At 37.8% G+C, this 24,381-nt stretch overlaps 1 protein-coding gene across 3 annotated transcripts in view; it reads right to left on the reverse strand.

Moving 5' to 3' along the window:
- Positions 1-24,381, reverse strand: part of MORC1 (MORC family CW-type zinc finger 1) — a 152,751-nt gene that overhangs the window by 18,953 nt on the left and 109,417 nt on the right. For all 3 annotated transcript variants that reach the window (XM_079101436.1, XM_079101437.1, XM_079101438.1), the window contains 4 exons: positions 22,511-22,615; positions 6,043-6,112; positions 3,913-3,979; positions 754-906 (listed from right to left, as the gene is read on the reverse strand). In XM_079101436.1, the coding sequence (XP_078957562.1) occupies positions 754-906; positions 3,913-3,979; positions 6,043-6,112; positions 22,511-22,615 (395 nt within the window). The remainder of the gene's footprint in view (positions 1-753; positions 907-3,912; positions 3,980-6,042; positions 6,113-22,510; positions 22,616-24,381) is intronic.

Here is a 24,381-nt window from a genome sequence, read left to right on the forward strand (position 1 = left end):
CTGCTATGTGCTCTCCTTGGCCCAGAGCCTCTCCCCCACAGAAGCCCCTCACAGACAAAACCCAAGGAAACCACTGGGAATGCTACTGCATGCCACACTGCTGCTCCCCACTCACCCTCCCATGAGACACCTATGTTAGAGCCCTTTGTACACAGATGTCTTGGGCATGGTCATAAAGCTCCCTCTTTGGAGAACACCTGAATCCTGGTCATCAGTCCCTCTTTGGAGAACACCTGAATCCCGGGACTTTACTCCTCCATGTCTCCATCCTTTGAGAACAGAGATCCAAATATCTAACTTCCTCACTAACCATGCTGCGTAGGTCAACATTCTGCACTGAACAGAAAGGTAAAGCTCAGTTTCCCTCAATAAGTTAAGAATCTTAAAATTACAAAAATAGGTATTTTAAAAGGCCATACAAATGTCATGAGAATTTTTGTTTGGGAGAAAAAAATAATAAGCAAATTCAGAAAAAATTCTTTATTGCATTTAAATGAGGATCAATGTCCACCATACTGCTGGGCCATATGACAGTAGGCAGTTAGTGACTGTAGTTCAATTTCAAGGGTCAGTTAACCTGAGGTATATCTAGGTATATCTAATTCAGTATAGTTACAAGACAGGTCACAAAGTCACTCCATGGAATTTTCCCAATAACATTACCACTCAGGGGGAAAAAAAAAAAAAAAAGCAGTCATCACTGTTTAGAAAGTTCAACAAAGTAGGTGAGGAAACATTAGGAACTGACTTTACCTTAAATTAGACATCAGTTTTCTCGCCGTTTCCTCGACAGTTGTGCTTTGAGATGTCATAAGTGAAGATGCAGCTTTACAATCACCACTGGCAGAAACTCTGACTTCTTGTCCAAAACGTGGATTTAAATCTTCCATCGGCACACTGGACGAGCTAAGGTTGTAATTCCAAAGTAGAACCACATTAGATACTCGTAGATTCAGAAGCAAATGAACTCTTAATACACAACAGTAAAAAGGCATAAATTTCCACCCATGTAATTGTTACATAAAATGAATTCTTAATTAGACTAATCACCATTCATTCCTGTCACACATCGTGTCAAGGTTTTTGGGTGGCCACAATTAAATAGCATTGGTGATAATTTACTCTTGACAACACTAGTCATATAACACTTGTTTCTCCTTGGCTGGAAGACACTTAAGTTCTGTTTTAGACCAGGAGAAATTCACTGACATAAAACAAAAGAGAACCAAGGCAGTTAAGAGAAATATTTAGCAAAGATCTGGAGGAAGAGTGCTCCAGGTAAACTGTGATGAAAGCTCCAGGGTTGTTCAAGGAAGAAGGGAAAAGTAGAAGCTGCAGAGTGGGGGAAGCAGGAAGCAGAGGGAGAAGCTGAGATGAGAGAGTTGGTGTTCTGTGGTCTCCGGGAGGGAACCGAGTTCCTTGCAGACAGAGGGCACTAGCATGGGAAGGTTTCAGGCACAGAAGCAGGATGACGAGACACAGTTTTAAAAGGACTCCTGGCTGTGAAGTGGAAAAGACAGCACAGTGAGGAAGCACAAATCAGTGTAGCATGTTATGAAATCAAAGCTTTTTGAATGGTTGGAATAGAAAATTTCAAGAGGCTGAGTATGGTAAAATATGGAAAGTGAACATGGGCAGAGGTCAGATCATGCACAGTCTTATGTGTCAAGTCATAAGAAGATTTCTGTAATCCCTTCATGCAGACATCTGTAAATTAGGATCACAGATCCTCAGAGGTTTCTGTGTTTATATGGGGAGGGACTTTTAGAAATTGGACAATAGTTTATATCAAATGGAATGTGCTTCTATTGTGAACAGTTCTTTGGCATTAATTATACTGTCTAACTTCAGGTAACTTTTTTTAAAGATTAAGAACATTACATAAATGAATGCCTGTCTGTTAAAAAATACTTACAGAATGTCTAAATGTTCATTAATTATAACTTCTTTTATGCTAACATTTTATTACGAGAAGTCTTCCCTTAAAAAATTATTTTAGGGATGCTGGAAATTCATGTTGGTGTTGGGAATAGAAGGTAAAATACACTACACCAGAACACAGGGTATACCTCTCTCAACCTCTTCTGTCAAATAATACTAGGGCCTTCCTCACAGAGTTGATTAAATGGATATTCAAAGACTTTATCTCAATGCTTGGTAGTAAGTACTTGTCAAACAGAATCTAATAATTATTATGATCTTCCTTATCATCACTATCATTAGTAATGCATTTGATACATTTCTTCCATTAAGATTGTTTTAGTTGGGTTGTACTTCTAGCATTCATATTGTATTCAAATCAACAATGATTAAAAAAACCCATAACTTAATAAATATCTGAAAGTGATATATGGAAATAATACATGCACAATTATGTTTCAGTTTCTGCAAGGATCTTAAATTATAGCTCAAATTTTAATAAAAAATTCTATATTAAATCATGGTCCATGAAAAGACCTAGCAACAGCACTGGGAGTAGGGAAGCATGCATTCATTCAGTCGACACAAAATGAGTGCCAATTATGAGTCTGGTGCCATTTTGGACATAAGGGTACAAGACAGACTGTTCTCTTGGAGTGAGTTAGCTTCTAGTGGAAAGTAGAGAAAACAAGCAAGCTAGAATGAAAACGGTGAAATAAATGGATGAATAAATCAGATAATTTTAAACAGTAAAACGTGTTTTGAAACACCCAGCACAGGAGGACTTCATAGTGGGAATGTGACTTGTCACCAGGGGCAGGTTTTTTTTATCAGGGAGATCTTTCAGGTTTAGAGGTACAACAAAGACAAGATACATCTTTAAGGAGCATCCATGCAGTGCAATGACCTGAGAATTCCATTTGACCCACCCTTGTGGGTCAACACCTAGCTGGTGTTTAGCAAATAATTATTGAAGGAATCATGAAGCAACCTGATCACTGCAGCAGTGACTCTGTGAACACCCGGATTTTCCTGGGAGAGTCAGAAAAGAGCTCCTGAGCTGAGGCTTGAATAAAGGAGACAGGAGAGATGGGTAGACAGGTTGCAGAGGGCATGCAGCAAGGGAAGTGGTGTAGACGAACAGGTGGAAGAATGTGATGAACCGTAAGTAATTTGGAATTTCTGGGAAGCAAGGAGGTGACTAGAAGGAGGGGTGGGAGTGGAGGGGGCTGTGCCATGCTAAGGAACGAATCTATACTTGACCTTAAAAGTGATAAGGCTAGAGAGAGGCGATGGAAGGCTTCTGAGTAGAAGAGTAAAGTTGGATTTTGGTGTTGGAATAACTAACCACTCTGTTACCAAGTGCAAGACAATGAAAGGCCTCTGTCTTTTCTTTCCCTTAATTCAATGTGCTGTTATATAAGGGGCATAGCATCTGAATTCAGAGAAATCAAGTCTGAACACCTGAAAAGCCACTTAGATAAATTTGTAGCAGAGGTTAAGAATCTTTTTCTTGAAAGCATTCTTTTAATTCTACTGGGTATCTAAAATGTCCAGTTGATTTTATGAATGATAAAAGTCTCATGTCAAGTAAATTCTAGAATGCAATTATAATAATTATAGGTGTATTTGGCAATAAGTCAATGACCCATCTAAGGAAAAAAGTCAGTTCATGATTTCATAGTCACACCCCATATGTGTGTGACATTTCAGGGCTTTGACTACATCACAGTAACCAGAATTGTTTACTTGTGGTGGCTAGGAAGCTAAGCCTGTTCCATTTCATTATTCCCAAATCCTCACAAAAGAAATGAAAAGGTTTGGTGAATAGGTGAATTTTCATTCTTTCTTGTTTCTGTTGTAAAATTTGGTTCTATTCTTAACTGCCTTTGTTGCTACTATTTTCTTTCTTCTTGTGTTTAAACATTGATAATTACTTTTCAACAGTGTAACTGCACTGACTTGGAATTTGTATAATCGTAGGACACTCACCTTTCCCAGTTAGAAAATGAAGAGTCTTTTTCTATTGCTGAAGTATCACTGCACAGCTCCTGTTTTTCTTCATAAGGACAGAGACAAAATGAAGACAACTTCGATAATCACACAAAAAACTGAACCAAAGGAATGTTGGTTCATTAACTATAATGCTTTAGTTCTGATTCAAATATCCACCTGTAAGTTGTACCAACTTTAAGGCAATTTATAAATATGTTCTTAAGGAATTTTATAATAATTTTAATAAGGTATATATAGTATATATAATAATTCAAGAGCCTCTGTTACTTGGGTTGTTTTTATTTATTTTTATTGGTGTCTGTTATGAGTGTATGGTGACTGATCAGGACTGTTCATACTCCCTATTCTCTCCAACTTCTGCCAAAACACATTCTGCCCTCTACTATCCTATTCTTTCTCATTTTGTGTTCCTGTTCAAAGATATTCTGACAGATCCCCGTGAAAAAATGTGTCACCAATAGAGAGCTAAACTTGAAAGCAGAAAGAGACCTAGAGTCCTGTGTCAGTCTTTTCACTCAAGAGACCTCAGGCTGATGATCTGTTCCTAGTCCTAGTAAGTAGAAATCGAAGCTTCCCTTGGATTTGTTAAGAGTCTTGAAGACAATATAAGCAACGAGTCAATCTGTCCTTCTTTCATCTCTTTCTACAATTCTTTGTTAAAAATACCCAGATATCTTGTTCTATTAAGTAAACCTTTGTCAATAAGTTTAGGGATATTGAAGTCCAAGGAGAATAGGACAAGGAGGGAAGCTTTATATGGTGGGTGAATGCTGAGGATCTGCCAAGTTCTTTCAGGAAAACATAAAAGAGAATGGGTGCCAGAGGTTTTCTGAGCACAGGTTAAACACCATTGGCTGTACTTTCTGACTTGCATACAAAGTAAAAAAAAATAACTCAACAGTCAATTAATCTATAATTACAATCATTTAAAAATATTTCACAATTTGTTCCTGCCAAACCCAGGATGGATATTTAAAATTAAATATTAATTTCAGGATCAAAATTATAGTAACAATTTTTCCATTACAATCTGGAAATGCAACAGGACCACACTTGAAGACCCAGTAATAGTTAGAAACGGCTACAAAAGATTGGCTTTAAAATTAAGAGAGCCTAACAAAAGAAATCCTGATTGTGGAATTACAAATTATCCTAATTAAGATGAAAAAGAAAAAGTGTGATTTCTGAGGGACCTCGCTGAAGGGCTTAAAAACATAAAGTTGTGAATGAATAGCTGATTAGGTTACCTAAGCAACAGAATGTGCAGGAAGGAAGAGCTTACCACCAAAGTGAACACAAAATGATGGCATGGATCAGCACAAAAAGGCCCGGAAGGAGGAAGCCAAACAAGCTGAGACTCACTCAACAGACTAAGAAGGGATTTCAAGCTTATTTTGGAATAAAGACAATGCAGATGAAAATAATGCACGTGTTGCCTGGGCCCAATGACAGAGAATGGTATAATATTTTTATAACACCTAATAAAAGAATTATAGTAATAATGATGACTGAACAGGAAGAAACTAAAACACTCCAAATTCAACTTGTTTCTATTTTTTTTTTTTAATCCAGGGAGATTAAATTTGGCTTGAATATCATGAGGGCAAGTTTATGCTTTAAATAAGTTCAAGTCTTACCTGAAGCATATATATCCCACGGAAACGAAAGAATAAATACATGTATTGAAATACTCTTATGGATTTCAGAGGAATCATGAAAATCAGGAAAGGGGCTAAATGATTAAAATAAGGAATTCCATTACAATTTTCAAAGCAGATTCTGAAAATTATAGACCTGGTAATCAATCCTTGGCAAAATTGTAAATAAAATTCAGTGTGGAGAGTGGCATAAGTCTATGGCATTTCAGGCAATGTGGCAGTTTGGGGGGACACTGTTCTCAGCCAGCAGGTGTCACTGTCCCACCCAAACAGGTGAGATTAGCACTTTTCTCCACTCCTCCTTCTAGTTCTGGATGGAACAACAAATTTAGCTTTTTAAAATCCAAATTGTTGACAAACTTCTGATTATATCTCAGGCTGTCACAGAAGCCCTATGGAAAATGGTTCAAATATTATAGCTGATCTCTGTAAAATGGTTTATTTTTACCTTCGTTTTTGAGAGGAACTTCCTTTTGTTCTTGTTTCAATGAAACTTCAGTGCTGCTTTTATCTAAAACCTGAAAGACAAGCTTGTATTTAAAATTGAACAACAACAACAAAAAAAAAAAAAAAAAAAAAAAGGACATATTACAGGGTTGAGAAAATACCTTGAAGAGCAGTGCCCAAGTCAGAGAAAAGAGATCATACTGCTACCACAGTCCAGGAGAGAACAGTACATGTGCTGGAAAAAATACTGCCTGCCAGGATGACGCATTACTGTTACCATTTCTTTAAAAGGATTTTCATGTTTCTACTGAAACTTGCAAAACGAATTTACAAATTGTTATTTTGATATGAATGTAACTATGTCTCCAACAAATAAATCCAGTATTTGATTCACCAGGAACAACCATAAAGCCTCTTGTCATTCTGAGGAGCCTCATCACACCCATAGTAGCTTCCAGGGAGACCACAGTGTAGGAGCTCAACACCAGGGCAAGGAAAACTTTGAGGAGGTGGGGACCCCAAGCATGAAAGACAGCCCCCCTGGCATGCTGGGGAATGCTCTCATCTTCTGATGGAATCTCTGGGAAGCTGCCTAAAAGTCTTAATGTGCTGCATTCAGGATCCTGAGGGACTGGGGGTCCTTGAGTGAGGGGATGTGCATGTGTGATGTGGGGAGTTGGGTGGAGAAAGGGTGGGGGTGGGTGGGGCACAGCTGGAACGTAGGGCATGCCACTCATAAGTCACATCTGCATCACTCTGGGCATGCTGTAAGAGTCATTTTTCAAGGCTCGCATAAAACAAATGAACAATAATTCAGTTCTTTAGATGAGACAGAAACGGGGAGAGCAACAGACAGACAGATAAGATTAAGATAGAGAGAAAATTCATATGCCCTTCAGGGGAAGAGACCCAGAATGCTCCCTTCTGTGTTCTGTAAATCTGTTAGAAAGTAGAAAAACAGTCAGTTTTTTTAAAAAAAGGAGAAAGTCAAGAACTCCTGTCGGTTTCTTGATCCGAAGACTCCTGAATACACCCTGAAACACAACATGTCTCCCACCTCTGCCACCTGGTGTAAAGTGTGGAGCTTCAGGTTTTTTATGTGAAGTTTATTCATTATAGAGGTATCCTTTACCTTCAAAGCCCCTCTAACCTGCTAAACAAACATGGTATGGAGAAGATGCCAACCTACCCTTTTCTCCTGTCCCAGGAAACAAAGACGTATTTGTACACAGCACTCTGGAAACTGCTCTGTCAGGAAGCAGGTTAAATGGGCACACAGGTATCCTAGCAACGAAGTTACTATGTGGCTGCCTGTCATTGCCATTTTCTATTTCACCCAAACAGAAAGAAAAGCCTCCCAGGCAGGGGAAAATAAATAAAACTGCTTTTAAGTTACTGTTGTCCATTTCAAAATACTTTTACACTTACAATGCAAATAAGTGCATGCTCCAGGAGGTAATCAAAATGCATATTTTTAAAGGCTAATTTTGCAAAAATATTGAAAGTGACTTTAAAATGTATGTCTTACTTCTTTCTGATGTAACATGAAATTTAAAGTTTTCTTCTGAGGAGCTGAAATCTACATGATATAAGTGTTTCCAAGTTTGGACTAAATATTTTATCAGTTTAAAGCAATATATATAGTATTTTCTACAACAGTTAACAGCAGCCACAAGAAAAGTTTATGAGAAGAGCTATTTAGTTATAATCACACATTGTTATAACCCATGATGATCTTATTCACAATGTGTAAACTTTCTTTGGTGACTTTTTCTTCTGAGGAACTTGAACAAGATGCAGGTATCCAAGATTTTAACAAAATTACTACTTCCAGCAGTAATGGTTGGCAGTGTTACTTTATGAAATTAATTATTTTTGCATTCAATTGTTGACTTCTCTCAGTTGAACTCTACCTTGATAGGGCTGCTCCCATTAAGGATGATATCTATCCCCACCCCAAAGATGGCATGCATGCAAAGGTTTACCATCTCTACTGCAGGAGAGATTTCTTTTGCTTTTTTTTTTTTTTTTTTTCTGTCTTTATTCTTTAGATTGAAAGCACAGAAATGTCTAAAACATTCTTTTGATAAATTTACTGCCTACAGTATTTACTCTCAACACTTAAATATCTGATTTCATAAGACGCTGCTTTTATTACAGAGTGGTTGTAGTGTTGAGGATCAGAATGCTTTCAAGGTTAGACAAGGCATGTGGCTATCTTTGAAAAGCCATTATTTGTATATTTTTATCTTATCTACAGAGCTCTTTCACATAAATTAATTGATTTCATTAGAGAAGTGTTCTTCAGTTGCTTAGGTTTAGCTGTTGTTCACACTCTGCAATTTGGGGATATCTCTTTCCTAAGATTTTTACCTAAATCATGCAAGAGATAACACCTCTCACGTAGTAAATGAGATTATAGTTAAGTCTTAATGTGAGATCTAGGACCCTTCAGAAACAACGAGCAGGGTGGGATTTGTCAGTCCTCCAAGGAACTCAATGGATCAGAATAATGCCACATTTTTCATTTTGTAAAATATCTATTTAAGAAGATAAATAAATCAGGAAGAAGACGGAACAATAACACACCTCAGGCAGCTGTGTAACACCTATCTCATTTAACTGCTGATAAGGAAACTTTAGAAACTGGATGTCACTTTATCTGTCTTCTTTCCTTCGACTGCTTTGCCCTTCTCTCCCCATCCCAAGTACATATTATTATCAGGGACTCCTCAAGACCACCAGACCAGGACGTGTCTTTCTGCCAGATCCGACAATCCTTTCTGCTTGCACTTTTCCACAGTTAGCATTATGTCCCAGGCCCCTCCCCTTCACTCGTTAATCTTTTGATAAAATTGAGTTTTTGGCATGTGTCAGACACTGTCATGGAAAAGAATTCAAAGTCCTGCCTTTGTGGAACTTATTTTCTAGTGAGGGAGAAAGACATTAAATAAATAAAAAGACAAATACGTAATATAACAACAGGTAATGTGAACTTGCTGAAGAAAACTAATGTAGGTGGGAGAGGAATAACAAAGGTGCCTGCCAGTGGTGCTCTGTTTTCACCCCACACCCTGCTCTCCCACCAACAAGCCAGTCACAGTCACACACCTTTCTCTAGGTCTCTGACTTTGTGTGCTGTGAATCGTTTATCCCATAGCTTTTTATCTTGTCTTTCCTCCAGCATCTCCTTGATGGATTCCATCCTCGATCACTGTGCCTAAAATGGCAATATTCACCATATCCAGCGCATCCTGTCCCTTTCTTTACTTCATATTCCTCCTTAGCATTTTCTTTTATCTACCATGCAAAATACTTTACTCATCTTATCTCTTGTCTGATCCTCCCACCAGGACAGAAGCACCCTGAATACAGAGAGTATTGTCTGTTTTTCTTTCCCCCACTGGATTCCCAATGTCTAGGTCTGTAACTGACAACATACACAATAAAAGGTCACAAAGCAAGTCATGAAAAGACCTGTGTGGTATTGGTAGTGGTGGTGGGGATGGTGTGGCTCGTGGAGTGCAGGGAGCAGTAATGACAAAGGAAAGGCTTAGGCTCACATTACTCACTGTGTCTATAGAACTTAAATGACCTGATATCATATGGTATTTTTAGCTTTTATTTATTTGATATTTCTTAGGGTATTAGAAGCCAAGGTGTAGTCTGGAGAAGGAATGAGTAGTGGAGGTGAGGTCACAAAAGACACCAGGGTCAAGTCATCTGGTCAGTCTTCTAGGGCTTTGGGAGCTACAGTAAGGAAACAAAATTCTGTTCTAACAATGAGAAGCCATTGGAGGATCCAGAGCAGGAGACTGGCATCATATAATTCGTACTTCAGATACAATACTCAGATTTTTAAGTTTGTGGTGGACAAAACAGATCACATGTCATTGTGTCCTTAGTAAGAGACATTGGTGAGTTGGCCAGGGCGGTAGATGCAGAGGCCGGGGTACGGTTCCACGTGTAAAGGTGGATTCCCAAGACTGGCTGTGGGTTGGATGCAGGGAGAGAAAGGAGGAGAGAGATTAGCATGATTCCCAGGTCTGGAACATCCTCTGCTACAACTTAAAGGCTGTCTTCAGAATCCCCTGGAAGCACAGAATCCCCTGGAAGCACTATATACACTCTTAGTTTGACATCTTTGCTCATACAAAGGCTTCATCTGGAATGTCCTCCCCCCTCTTTCTTTCTTAAAGTTCTGTCCATTTTTTAAGATAAACATAAGTCCTACTTTTTCCAAGTGTCTTTTTTTGTTACTTCAGCCCATATTGATTTCTTCCTTAGCAGTGGTGCTATTTATTAAGTTAGGGAAGTTTGAATGTGTTTCTTGGATCCTTTCCTTGCTTGATTTCTGTAGCCTCTATGTCTTAACTCTCCCTGGGCAATTTGTTCCTCTTCTGCCTACTCTCAATTCTTCCATGAACTTATTAAAATTTCAGGGGGCTAGGTGTGCTTTATTATGCAAACCATGACTTTATTAGCATTAAACTATCCTAATTTTTCACCTTTGATCCAGCTACATTCAACTCATCTTCATGACTCTCATGTTCAAACATCTTTCTGAAAGTTCAAATTCTCAGTCTTAGTTTTGTCCACTTAGTTAGTGTCCCTGGTCACCTGTCCTCTTCCTATTTATAACACCACTTCTTTCTGGGTTGCTATTTCATTTTTTTCTTCATATTTTTATGGGTACATTATAACTATATGTAACAGTGGAGTCTTTTGCTACATATTCATATGTGCACACTGCATAATAATATGCTTTGGTCAGTGTCATGCCTCAGTACCTCTCCGTTTCCTTCCCTCCTCCCTCTACCTGGTCCCGTTCCTCTACTCTCTTGGTCTGTCTTCTATTTTCATGAGAATCCCTACACACACCTTCTTCCCCAGGTTGCCATTTCAACTCGGCTTTCATTATTTAGTCTTTTATACTCTTTTCCTTGTTGTGCAATGTTTTGTTTTGTTTTATTTTTAGTTTCTTCTCTTTCTAGTCCAAGTCATTATCGCAATCTGATTACTTTTTTAAAACAAAATCTCCATGACTAGATGTTCCTTCTCAAAAAACTTCCTGCAGGTTCTACCTGCTTACTATCTCACGCAGAATCTCTTTGTCTGACTTTCAAAATCCTTCTCAGGGTGATTCTAACTTATCCAGACACAATTTTAATACTTCTTATTTTTTATTCTTTTTTTTTTTCTTTGGTACCAGAAATTGAACTCAGGGGTGCTTAATCACTAAGCCACATCCCCAGCCCTATTTTTATATTTTACTTAAAGACAAGGTCTCAGTAAGTTGCTTATGGCCTTTATAAATTGCTGAAGCTGGCTTTGAACTCGTGATCCTCCTTCCTCAGTCTCCCGAGCCCCTGGGATTATTGGCATGTGCTATGCACTCAGCTTAACACTTCTTAAGGAACATCCTCTGCTACAACGTAAAGGCTGTGATCTTCAGAATTCCCTGGAAGCACTTTACTTAGTTAGACATCTTTGCTCATGCAATGTTTTCATCTGGAATGCTCTCCACCCTCTTTCTTTCTTAAAGTTCTGTTGTTTTTTAAGATAAACATAAGTCCTACTTTTTCCAAATGCCATTTCTTGTTACTTCAGCCCATATTGATTGCTTCCTTTTGAACAACTATTAACAGTAAGTTGCATACCATTTACTGTTATTAGCTAAGCATATTAATAGCTAAGCATTTTATCTACGTAACAGGTAAGACTGACTTCCTATAGCAAACTTGATCCTTCCCATTTCACTTCAAAGCAGAATTCAAAACTTGGTTGCATACCCCGACAAAAAAATTCAATTCTAAAAAACATTACTTAAGACTGTGCTGGAAAATGGAAGAAATGAATACACAATAGCAAAAAAATCAATTTAAAATTACCATTAAGCAACTATTTTTTAGCTTTCCCCTACTGGCTGCTACTTCTCTCTCTGCACACTTTCCCCATCCAGGGATTTCTGCTTCTGGGATTATCCACTCTCCCTCTCCATCCCCTATACAAAGTCTTTAGTTCTCCCCTTTCCTTCACAAAGCAATTTTACTTTCTCACTTTTCATTCCCATCCCAAATCACCCAATAAAAGCTGAATTTGCCTGCTTTAGAACTATAGAAGGTGAATTTAAAAAATACTTTTCATCACACAAAAATTACTTTCATTCTATCACAAATCAATCATTCTAATCCCACAACTTTGAGAGTAGATGATATTATTATTCTCATTTCATATGTGTGTGTGTGTGTGTGTGTGTGTGTGTTTGTGTGTTGCAAAAGGAGATTATGTGCAGCATGTAGCTCTGAATTTGAAACTGGGTCAGTCTGTCAGAGTGCACTCTGTCTCCTTTCCATAATATAATGCTACTTGTGATTTTGTAAAATTGACCCAATTTTCCCATTCCTTCAGGGCAAAGATCGTACATATTATCTTTTTGTTGTCTCTCAAAATCTCTAACACAGCATTGTCAATAAGTTTGTTGTAATTAATTGGCTCATGGTAGTTCACACACTGGCCCTTAATATTTAGCTCCATTATAAGTTGCCTTTCTGTCAGAGACTGTTTCACTAATTGCTCTTGAACCTGTCTGTAGAGTCTGTTGGAGAGTTGATGAATGACACTGTGGAGGCTGAGTATGGGTAATTTTTCCTCCAAAGCCCTTAAGGCAACTCTGGTATCTTACGAGAGGCTTACCATGAAGTTTCTGGTACTGTCAGCAGCAACCTCAGCACCGTACAGGCATCTGAAGAAGCAAGGGGAGATCATCGACCAGGAGAGCTGACTGACAGATGGTCTGCTTTTGAAATTAAGGCAACTTCAGAAATCTGAACTCATGTTATTGCAGCAATCAGGTCATGTTATTAGAATAACTGTGCAGTTTAAAATCATGGGTATTCATCAATGTTCATAGCAGCACAATTCACAATAGCTATGCTATGGAACCAACCTAGATACCCTTCAACAGATGAATGGATAAATTGTGGTAAACATACACAATGGAAAATTACTCAGCCATAAAGAAGAATGACTTTACGACATTTACCAGTAAATGATGGACCTGGAGACTATCATGCTAAGTGAAATCAGCCAATCCCCCAAAACCAAAGATCTAAAGTTCTCTCTGAAATGTGGATGCTAACATGCAACTAGGGGTGGGGAAAAGGAAGAATAGGAGTTGGATGAGACAAAGGGTATGAAGGGAAGGGAGGGAGAATAAGAGTAGTAAATATATTGGAATGAAAATGACACAACCTTCCTATGTACATATATGAACATAACACAGTGAGTCTCTGCATCAAATACACCCCAAGACTGGGATCCTAATCAGAATAAAATCTATTCCATGCTTATTATATATTTGTATCAAAATAGATTCAATATATCTATCAAAATAGATTCTAATGAAAAATAACAAATAAAAGTAAGATAAAATAAAATAATGTGTATTTAGGGGAACTGCAGCAGATTTAGACACTCACTTAAGCAGGCTTTTTGCTATTCTTCTTTACCTGTCTTTGGGTTACTTAGTCACCTTTTCACTTTCATTATCATGTTACACAGATGCCAAAATAGGGTACATGTAGTTGCTTTTTTGGTTGGTTGGTGGTTTCGTTTTGGGTCACTGTCAGTTCTTCCAGTTTTTCTTTAGTTTTTACAACATTCTGTGGGGCCCTGTCAAAGATTCTAGAGATTCAGAGTATGCTACGCTTTCTCTGAGCTGCAATGAGCTTTCTTGGAAGGATTCCCCAAGGAGCCAACCAGGTACAACTGGTAATAGATTTACCTCAGTTCTGAGACAGAGACATGATAGCATCTTTTCCTTCCTTTACTTATATATCTTTTGTGGACCTCAGAAAGGGACTACAAGTTACATCTTTCATAATAATTTACAGAGAGTCCATTATCAAACTCTTAAAATCTTTCTTGTAGGGGTGATCTGGCCATCATGTTTTTAAAAATGTGTGCAGATTGGGAAAAATGAAATAAATCCATCTGCCAGTCTGCTCCTAAGGCCAGATGAAAGGCAAAAACAAAGCAAAACAAAAAACAAAAAATAAAATAAACAAAAAATGGCTAATGAGGCCAAAAGGGGTTAAGTCAGTGGTGCAGTCAAAAAGGTGGTATGATTTCTGGTTATTACACAGGTAGGTCTAACCAACCTTCATAACCACATCATAGATACTCTTTCTTATTTTAAGAATCTGAGTTTATTTCTTACATTCAGAATTGTAGCTGAAAGATGGTTACTACAAAGTATGAAAAAAATGAAAATATCAGTAAGAAAAAAATAAACACTGCCTCATATCTGAATCAGAAAATGTCTACAATGGCTACTTGGAACACAGAGTCCACTGAGGTGAATTAAAGCATGCATATTTATAGTAGGAAGTCAGTACCTTTATCACTCCGAATAGAGTATTAGCACGTTAATTCTACTCAGTTTCTCAAATTTGGATTTTTCTCAAATTAAGTTTTCTTCAAACTTATCACATGCTGTCCCAACCATCTGTTGTGGTCTGCAACAAATTTTCCCAGTTGCCTTCCAGAGCAGATCCCCTAGGACATGTAGTCTGTACAACTGCTTCTTATATCTCAAGTTGTGACATAACATGAATGGACTGCTTAGCTCTTTGATGTAATGCTGGATAATCTGATTCATTTATATTTTTATTGCTTCTATTATGCCTGGTGCACTAACAGTTGATCAGACGGCATCACTTTGAATGCGCCAGTCTGTTCTGGGGTGGTATGGAGCTCATATGTCAAATTTTTGCCTGGAATGAAGTTCAGCTGTCAATTGATCACACAACAGCGAGCAGGGGTTTTTTAACTGTACTTAGGCAAACCATTAATTATAAGAGGGATGTACAGGGCACCTCCAGTAACAGTAGAACTACAGCAGCAGCAACCCACTCATGCAGATTCTCCTGACAAGGCCTGACAAACCTATGAGAGGTGCTGTAAGATAATTTCTATTTTCTTCCCATCTGTGATTAACTGGGACAAATATGAACTTTACACACAAGTTTGGAACTGCTTGAGACAGAAAACAGTATGAATATCAAGTATTCTTTTAAAAAAGAAGGCAGAACACGTGTTTGGAGCACAGAAGATAGTAAATAATAGGATCTTCTGTTGGCTGGAGGTAAGGAAACACGAGCTCACAGGAGGGATCAGTGGTAAGGTTATGACCATGATTATATTCCCAGGGCGATGATCTTGGACATGGAAATAAGACTCTTCTTTCTAGGAGGCAGAAAGAAGAGGAGGCCCTGAGAAGATGATGACTATTATGGGACCTTACATTAGTTAGAAGAAGAGCCAAGTGTTGAGAAGAAGCAAATTGCATAGACCAGATTTAGGGTGGACAGGGGAGAAACAGGCTAAAGGGAAGTTAGCTTTATGTAAGGAGGTTTTGGTGGTAGTAAGTCTTTGAAATTTTTTTTAAATTGACGTAATATTTGTACTTATTTACGGGGCACAGTATTATAATTTAATACATGTATATAATGTACAGTGACCAAATTGAGGTAATCAGCATTTCCATCTTCTCAAATATTAACAGTCCTTTGTGTTGGGAATCTTCAAACTCCCTTCCTCTAGTTATTTTGAAATGTGTGACTGCTATAGACTAAACTTGCTCCATCGTGTCCAATAACCTTAGAACACATGGTGGTGACCATGTGTCAGTGTCCATGTGTCCATTATCCACCCTCTCACTGTCCTCCCCCTACCTCCTGGCCTCTAGTGATCTCTGTTTTACTCTCCACTTCTATGTGATCAACTTTTTTAGTTTCTGCCAATGAGTGAGAACATGTGATGTTTGTCTCTCTTGGTCTGGCTTATTGTACATAATAGAATGTCCCCCCACTACACCCCCGTTCCAACATCCCTTCGTGTGCATATATCACATTTTAAAGATGAATAGGTCTTTTTAAAATTATTGTTTTTTAAATTAATTATTAAATTATTTTTTAAATCATTCAAGATTCTTGGTTTGTGATGTCCATCTACAGAACTGTGCAAACTTGTCTAAACTAAAATGGCCAAAGTTACACTGAAATGAAGTATGTTTGTGTGTTTCTCCTCATCCGAGAGGAAGGGGTTGCTTGAATTAATATAGGGGACATCTATGGAGGTGGAAAATAAAGGGAAAAAGTCATAGAAGAAGTGGGGGTCGAAGAGCTAGGACTCCTGGCGGTGTGACTTCAGCAACTTTTATTTTCCTCATTTATAAAATAGGGATGAAAAGAGTGCTTACCTTTTAGGTTGTTAAGAGGGTTTGATAAGATGCTGCCTAGGAAGGACAGCACCTGAGTTTCCTCATGGCCACACAGAAAGAGGAATGACTAATTCCACTAAAACATACCTGTGCATGTGTGCACCCACATACACACACACGCACCAGAGTATCAGAACAGTTCAGTTTTACAGGGTCACAGATAATAAATTTGGATCATTTGGTTGCTGGGCTAACAAGATTGTAAAAAATAATGAAAGAGGTTTGCTGAAATGCAGGAGAATTCCACACAAAATGCTCCAAAGGTCTGAGTGGAAGGCTAACTAGGGTGTTTTGAAGAGGATTAAGATGTCTTTTTTAAAAACTGCTCATTATTTCCATGACAGTTTTTTAATCTCTAGAAAATGCCTGAAGCTTAAACTGAATCCCAGCTGGAAACTTCCACAGCTCCAAATGCTGTGCAAGGTCTTACCAAGAACACTCTCATCACATGGACTGTGGACATGAATGGCCGGCACTAGCTTAAAGGCCAAGCATAAATTAATATCAAAAAAGAGAAATGCCAAGGAAGTGACACCAAGAATCTATATGACCAGAAGCCACTGAAGGTACAGCAAATGAGCCCAGCACCACATGACTCATTTGGGAGCCTGATAAATGTGATGCACGGTGGATAACAGGGAGATAAACATTAAACATGATCAGAAAATAAGGATAATCCCACTAGGGGAAAGAAGCAACAAAAGAAGAATATGGTTTTTAAAAATAGCTCAAATAGACACAGGCTTTGGGGTAAAAGCAATAAGAAGATCATTCAACTAGGAACTGGGTGGAGGGGAAGGAGTAAACTTATAATGCTGAACCATAGCAGTGACGTGATTTTGGAGGAGTGATCATTTGGTCAAAATAATCAGTACTGGTAAAATTAAATATAAATCTGAAAAGTAATCCATACTATAATTTCGGCTGAAATCATAAACTGCTGGTACAAGAGCCAGAGTGAGTGTTTCTCAGAACTTGGAAAGGGGGAAATCAAGTACCCTGACAGGAAAAAAATGCCTTTCAAAGGGCAGATGGATAGACAATATTAATTGCAGAGCAAGGGGAAAAAATGTGTCAATCAATCCGAATGGAGTAGCCCTTCAGTCAAAGTGAAACCAATACTGGGGGTACAAGCAGGTGTGGTAAAGGGCCCCCTGACAGTGCCCTATTGGCTATGTCACATGGGTAACTGTCATCCTTTTGGGAAGGTAGACACAGCAGGCTATTTCAGATGGAAGCCTTTAAGTATTCAAATACATCAGACAGTAACTGACCAGGCCATGCAATGTGGCATAAAGGGAGAGAATGTATAGCTTAAGTCAATATGTGCTGTCCAGTTGAATGGAGGCTATATTTATCTTTTAAATGACTGAACTGTCGTTATGCTACCATACATCATGAGTTGAGATAATACAAAATTATCCCTGTGAGATGGACTTTCTTTGGTATGCCGAACATACCATATTTCTGAGTCTATAATACCTAAAAAATAAAGACCTGGATCCCAACCCAGTAAATTCACCAAAATAATAAATACCACTTTGGGGGATAAGAGGAGGGAGTCCTGTGCTATAGTTTATTTTTCTTCCTAAGTAGCAACCTCTTCTTAGTGCTGAGTGCCTTCCTTCAAATTTAACAAGCACAGGGGTAGAAAACACACACACACACACACACACACACACACACACACACACACACACACGCACACGTACACAGGGGTTAAAAATCTCTTTATTTTTAAATTTCTAAGTAAGAAAGTACAGACAGACAAGCCTTCCGAAGCAATTATTTCCTAGTTGAATTATTCCAACTACAGACAGAGAAATTAATGCACATCTGGATAATGCATATTTATCCAAATTAATTGGATGTCATGATTTTGAAAACAAGACTTCCTGCTAAGATCAGAGAGACATAAATAAATCACATACCACACACATACCCACAAGTAACCTAAGAACTTGAAAAATGCTACAAATAAAGACAATATTTTTTATATGCATGTCACAGCTAATTCATGAAAAAGCACTTGCTGAAATCTCTGTGCAAAGGTTAGAGGGTGACAAAGTAATGGCTACATGAAAAATACACAAAGACTTCAAAGAGTCTGCAACCCAAGGCATGACTAGTAATGTTCACAGAACACCACTGCATCTTTGCTTCAAAGAGGTAAAGAGAGGTGGCCTTTTTTACAACACTAGTTACAGTGTTGTCTTCCTCTCTGGCCTTTAATTAAGTTTTGACTCTTTTCCTTTTGTGATACTTAGTATTTACTTTCTAACCATCCTGGATTTAGTTTTCCTTATTGTCAATATTACTTGTAGGCCTCTCCAAAATCCCTTCTAGTGGCTTCTTAAAACAATCACAATTTTCAGATGACAGGATGCAAGGCCTGGGAGCAGTGGGGACAGGGAGGGAATATGGATGAAATGAGACTGACGTGAGTACAAACAACACTGTTGGGACCTGGGAATGGGAACATGGGAGTTAACAGAGCTGTCTGAATTTCCCACAATGAAAAATTCTAAAAATAAAAACTTCATGATGGTCATGTCATGTACCTTGTGATAATGATGTTGGTGAAGGGCACATAAAATACACTAGTCAGGAGAAATAAAATGTTTGATAATACGTTCCTAACTGGTGCAAGTATAAGTGAAATCTAATCTGTAATTCTAAGTAGCATCTTGTGGTACCTGACCTAAAGACATGTGTAATATGTCAGGCCCTTTTCTAAATACTCTTACTTATGTCAAAAATACCAACCATCTAGGCTCTTGTAGCTATTTTCATTAGGTTAAAGTTTAGCTGTAAGCTTCCTGGCAATCAAGGTCAAGAGAAAACTATAGTAATAAAATTTGTGCTCTGACAAAATAACATACCAAATAGATTTTTCCTGGCATTAAATTCTAATGTCTACATAAATTTTAGTGTCTTTATCCTAACACATACGGTGCTGGATAACAATGGACACTATCTTAAACATGGTTTCACATGGAGTGCTTCTCATATGGTCAGTCCTTGAATGGATTCTTCCCAAACATTTCCCAGGAAAATGGATTCTTCACCCTTGGCTCAGAGAAGCCAAAACAACTCTGAAGTAGTCAAGACATGTGCCTCTTTGGTATCAACCATCAGGGTGGAATCACACTCTCTAGAGGAGTGAATAGAAAGCATGCCCATGTTTCTTGAATGGACTTCTCTCATCAGGGCTTTTAGTAAGTAGTCTAATTTAAGTCAATTCAGAATTATACTTTCTGAGGAGAGTCCCTATTATGGATTACAGAAGGGTTCACATGGTTTGGATTTGAGGGTATGACCTTCAAGTTATACACATCTACATAATAAAACTCCACTTGCTTGAGATGTTAAACATTTTTCATATATTTGTTGAGCATTTGTATCTCTAGTGATTAGAGAAATGCAAATTAAAACTATGCTGAGATTTTATTTCACTCCAATCAGAATGGCAATTATCAAGAATACAAGTGATGCAGTAAACAAATGTTCATGAGTGAGTGGGCCATACTGGGAAGAGAACTTGCTATTTGGAGCGAAGGATATAACTTATTTAACTTTATTGGGAAAACATACCAGTGTAGCAACTGTGTTTTTGCAAAAAGTATGCTAATTGAAATTAACAGCAAGCTTGCTTAAAAATAATAAAAAGGAATACAGGTAACAATAAATGTCGGTAAGGATGTGGAGAAAAGGGTATATACATAGATTACTGGTGGGACTGAATATTAGTGCAACCACTCTGGAAAGCAGTATGGAGATTCCTCAAAAAACTAGGATTAGAATCATCATTTGATCCAGTTATACGACTCCTCAGTATATATTCAAAGGAATTAAAATCATCATACTACAGGGATACAGTCCCATCAAGTGTTCATAGCAGCTCAATTCACAATAGCTAAGCTATGGAACCAACCTAAATGTCCTTCAACAGATAAATGGATAAAGAAAATGTGGTACATGTACACAATGGAATACTACTCAGCCAAAACGAAGACTGAAATTATGGATATTTGCTGGTAAATGGATGGATCTGGAGACTATTATGTTAAGTGAAATAAACCAATTCCCCAAAACCAAAGGTCTAATGTTCTCTCTGATATGTGGATGCTAACCCATAACAAGGGGATGGCGGGGGGAGAGGAAGAATAGAAGTTCACAAAAGGGGAATGAAGGGAAAGGAGGGTGAATAGGAATAGTAAAAACAGTGAAATGAATCTCACATAACTTTCCTATGTACATATATGACTACACCACAGTGAATCTCAACATGGTGTACATCAACAAAACTGGGACCCTAATTAGAATAAAATATATTCCATGGTTGTATAAATATGTCAAAATAGACTCTATTGTCATGTGTAACTAAGGAGAACAAATTTTTAAAAACTTATCTCACCCTGACAATTAAAAATAGAAAGTATTAAGGACTAGGGGGTCAGGAAGTCTAAGTTCCAGTTGTATTTCTACTAGCCTATCTACATAGATACATTGAGTAAGTGACAACTAACATTCCTGAGCCCTGATTCTTTCATTCATCTAAAAATTAGGTTATTCAAGCCAAGGTAATCCTTAGCAGGAAGAATGAGCAGGAGGTATCACAATACCAGACCTTAAACGAAACCACAGAGCAATAGTAACAAATATGGCATGGTATTGGCAGCAAAATAGACATGTAGATCAATAGTACAAAATAGAAGACACTGAGACAAACCCACATAAATACAGTTATTTCATACTAAACAAATGTGCCAAAAACATATATTGGAGAAAAGATAGCTTCTTCAACGAACGGTGCTGGGAAAACTGAAAATTCATATGTAACAAAACGAAATTAAACCTCTAGCTCTCGCTCTGCACAAAAATCAACTCAAAGTGAATCAAAGCCTTAGGCACTAGAACAGAGACCCTGTGCCTATTGGAAGAAAAAGTAGGACCAAATCTTTATCATGTTGACTTAGGGCCTGACTTCCTTACCAAGACTCCCAAAGCACCAGAAGTAAAATTAAAAATCAATAAATGGGATGAATTCAAACTAAAAAGTTTCTTCTCAGTGAAGGAAACAATCAATAACATAAAGAGAGAGCTTACAGACTGGAAAAAAATCTTTACCACATGTACCTCAGGGCACCAATCTCCAGGATATATAAAGAACTCAAAAAACTTAACACTAAAGAAACAAATAACTCAATCAATAAACGGGCTAGGGAACTGAAGAGACATTTCACAGAAGAAATACAACTGATCAACAAACATTTAAAAAATTTCATCATCTCTTGCAATTAGAGAAATGCAAATCAAAACTACTTTAAGAGTTCATCTCACTTAGAATGGCAATTATCAAGCATACAAGCAATAATAAGTGTTGGCGAGGATGTGGGGAAAAGGTACACTCATACATTGCTGGTGGGACTGCGAATTGGTGCAACCACTCTGGAAAGCTGTATGGAGAATTCCTCAAAAACTTGGAATGGAACCACCATTTGACCCAGTTATCCCACTCCTTGGTTTATACCTAAAGGAATTAAAATCAGCATACTATAGTGACAGCCACATCAATGTTTGTAGCAGCTCGATTCACAACAGCTAAACTATGGAACCAACCTAGGTGCCCTTCAACAAATAAATGGATAAAGAAAATGTGGTATATATACATAATGGAATATTATTCAGCCTTAAAGAAGAGTGAAATCATGGCATTTGCAGGTAAATGGATGGAATTAGAGAATATCAAGCTAATGAAATAAGCCAATTCCAAAAACCAAGGGCGAAAGTTTTCTGTGATAAGCAGATGCTGATCCATAGTGGGGAGTGGGTAGGGAAGAATAAAGAAACTTTGGGTTGTGCAGCGGGGAGTGAGGGGAGTGGAGATGGGAAGGACAATAGAATCAGACAGACATTATTACCCTAAATACATGTATAATTACACTACTGGTGTGACTCAGCATCAAGTACAGCCAGAGGAATGAGAAGCTATATTCCATTTGTGTACAATGTGTCAAAATGCATTCTACTCTCATGTATAACTCATTAGAAAAAATTAAAAAGAAAAAAATTAGATTATTCAACTAAAGGTTTTGGTGAGTTCCAGGCACTAATGATCTACTCATCTTTATGAATGTAAATAAACTTCAAGGTGTCATTTAGTCACTAAAGTTCATCTCACCAGGATTACATCTGGAACACTGTTGCTGTTTTCATTTTCACTCAACACCTTACATTCCTGTCTGAGGTTTAGACTCTGCCTCCTTTTCATTTCCCAAGAAGAGGCCTATAGCAAAAAAGATACAAAAATTATGATCAAGCAACAGCACACATGAAACCACCTTCACTCATGACTCATAATCTCCCTAGAATATACAACAAAGACTCAATTTCTGATATTTGCCCTTAAAATGTGTATAATTTAGAAAAACATATAAAGTTCACTAACAATGCACAACAATTAAAAAGAATATCACAGAGCAAATCAGGTAAACATGAGTCCCACAGACCACAGAGTTCAAAAGAGAATCAAAGTCCTTACAGTACTTTGCCAATGACTGTAGGAATTACCAACTATACACTGAATAACATCTCATGTGGATGTACGTTGTTTTTCAAACTTAGGCAGATGTTGCTAAGGAGAATGAGATTAACATTTATTTTAAAGTATCTGTGATAATTTTCTCTGACTAGATAGCTGTTAATCAGCAGATCACGTTATATGGAATGCCTGTAGTCATTTTATGTCACTGAAAAAGTATTTTCATACTTGAAAAGGTTGGAAAACTTATGATGCAGGAAAAGGTCTCCCTTAATTAGAATGGCAAGAGGTTGACTCTCAACTTCTTGAGGGGAGGGGCTGTGTCTTATTAATATCTTAGTCTTCAGTTACTGGTTCAGAGCAAATGATTAATATGTGTTTGTTGAGTGAAGGGAACTCATAAAAGCACTGAAGGGAAATTCAAAGAAATTACAAGGTACAGATAAAGAGAACAATAAGCTTATTATTTTTACTGAAAATTCTACTCTCATGAAGCAGGGAGAAAGTTGTTTCAGATAAATAAAGTGGAACCTTCTGAGAAAATCAAGGGTGTGATAAAAGCAATTCTCCAGGGAGAACAATAAGCTAATTAATGACTTGTCTTTTTTTTCTGTATTTTTACTGGTGTGTTGTAATTATACATAATGGCAGGATTTGTTGTTACATTTTTGCACATGCTCTTAATAGAGCTGAACTATAATACACAAAAGCCAAAATATTAACTAATTCCAGAGTCAGTTTTAGCAAATTTTTGAAGAAAGTGGTAAGATTTACTTGGAGCACATATGCCTTCCTAATTCCATGCTGCTTAGGCTAATACTGGAATTAATTTCATTTCCTGTGCCTCCTCTGTCTATTAGGGCCAATACCCAGTGTGTTTTTTGGACAGGAGATGAGAAATTTATGGCAAGTAATCCTCAAATAATCCAAAATCGCTTCAATTGCAGTTTAACCTGATGAGATTTATTTGAGTGCTTATAAAGGATGTCATGGCCCCCTTGTTCGTCCACCTCACCTCTTGATTTTCTTAAGTATAGACTACCTTCTGAAGTGAATTCAGCTTTCCTTTCCAAGAATTGATAGACAGCCTGTCTGTGTCTTCATCTCCCATATACTAATCAATGCACTCTATTCTGGTTTCCAACCTCTTCATCAAGAACAATTTTTTTTTTTCCAGAAATCATTCTTATTGCCTCTAAGTCATTAAGTCAAACAACCTTTTGTAGGCTTTGGCCAGCTGAGTTGGCCTCTCTACAGGATTTAGCCCTTTGGACCACCTCTCCTTGGACTGTTTACCCCTCATGGCTTTAATGATAAAACAAATTCCTGATTCCTCCCTCCCCTTGCTGCTCAGGTGATTCCTCCACAAGCATCGGTGCACAATTGTTCTCCAGTTCTCAAGTTTCTGACTAGGCCTCCTTTCTTCTTACCCTTCAACCTCACTCCTCCTCAGATACTTGCATATCTGAGTACCTTACAAGTTCATGCCTCCTAGTGAAACCTCAGCTCTG

The sequence above is a fragment of the Sciurus vulgaris genome (genome assembly GCF_902686455.1).
Source record: "Sciurus vulgaris genome assembly, chromosome: 10".
NCBI lineage: Eukaryota > Metazoa > Chordata > Mammalia > Rodentia > Sciuridae > Sciurus > Sciurus vulgaris.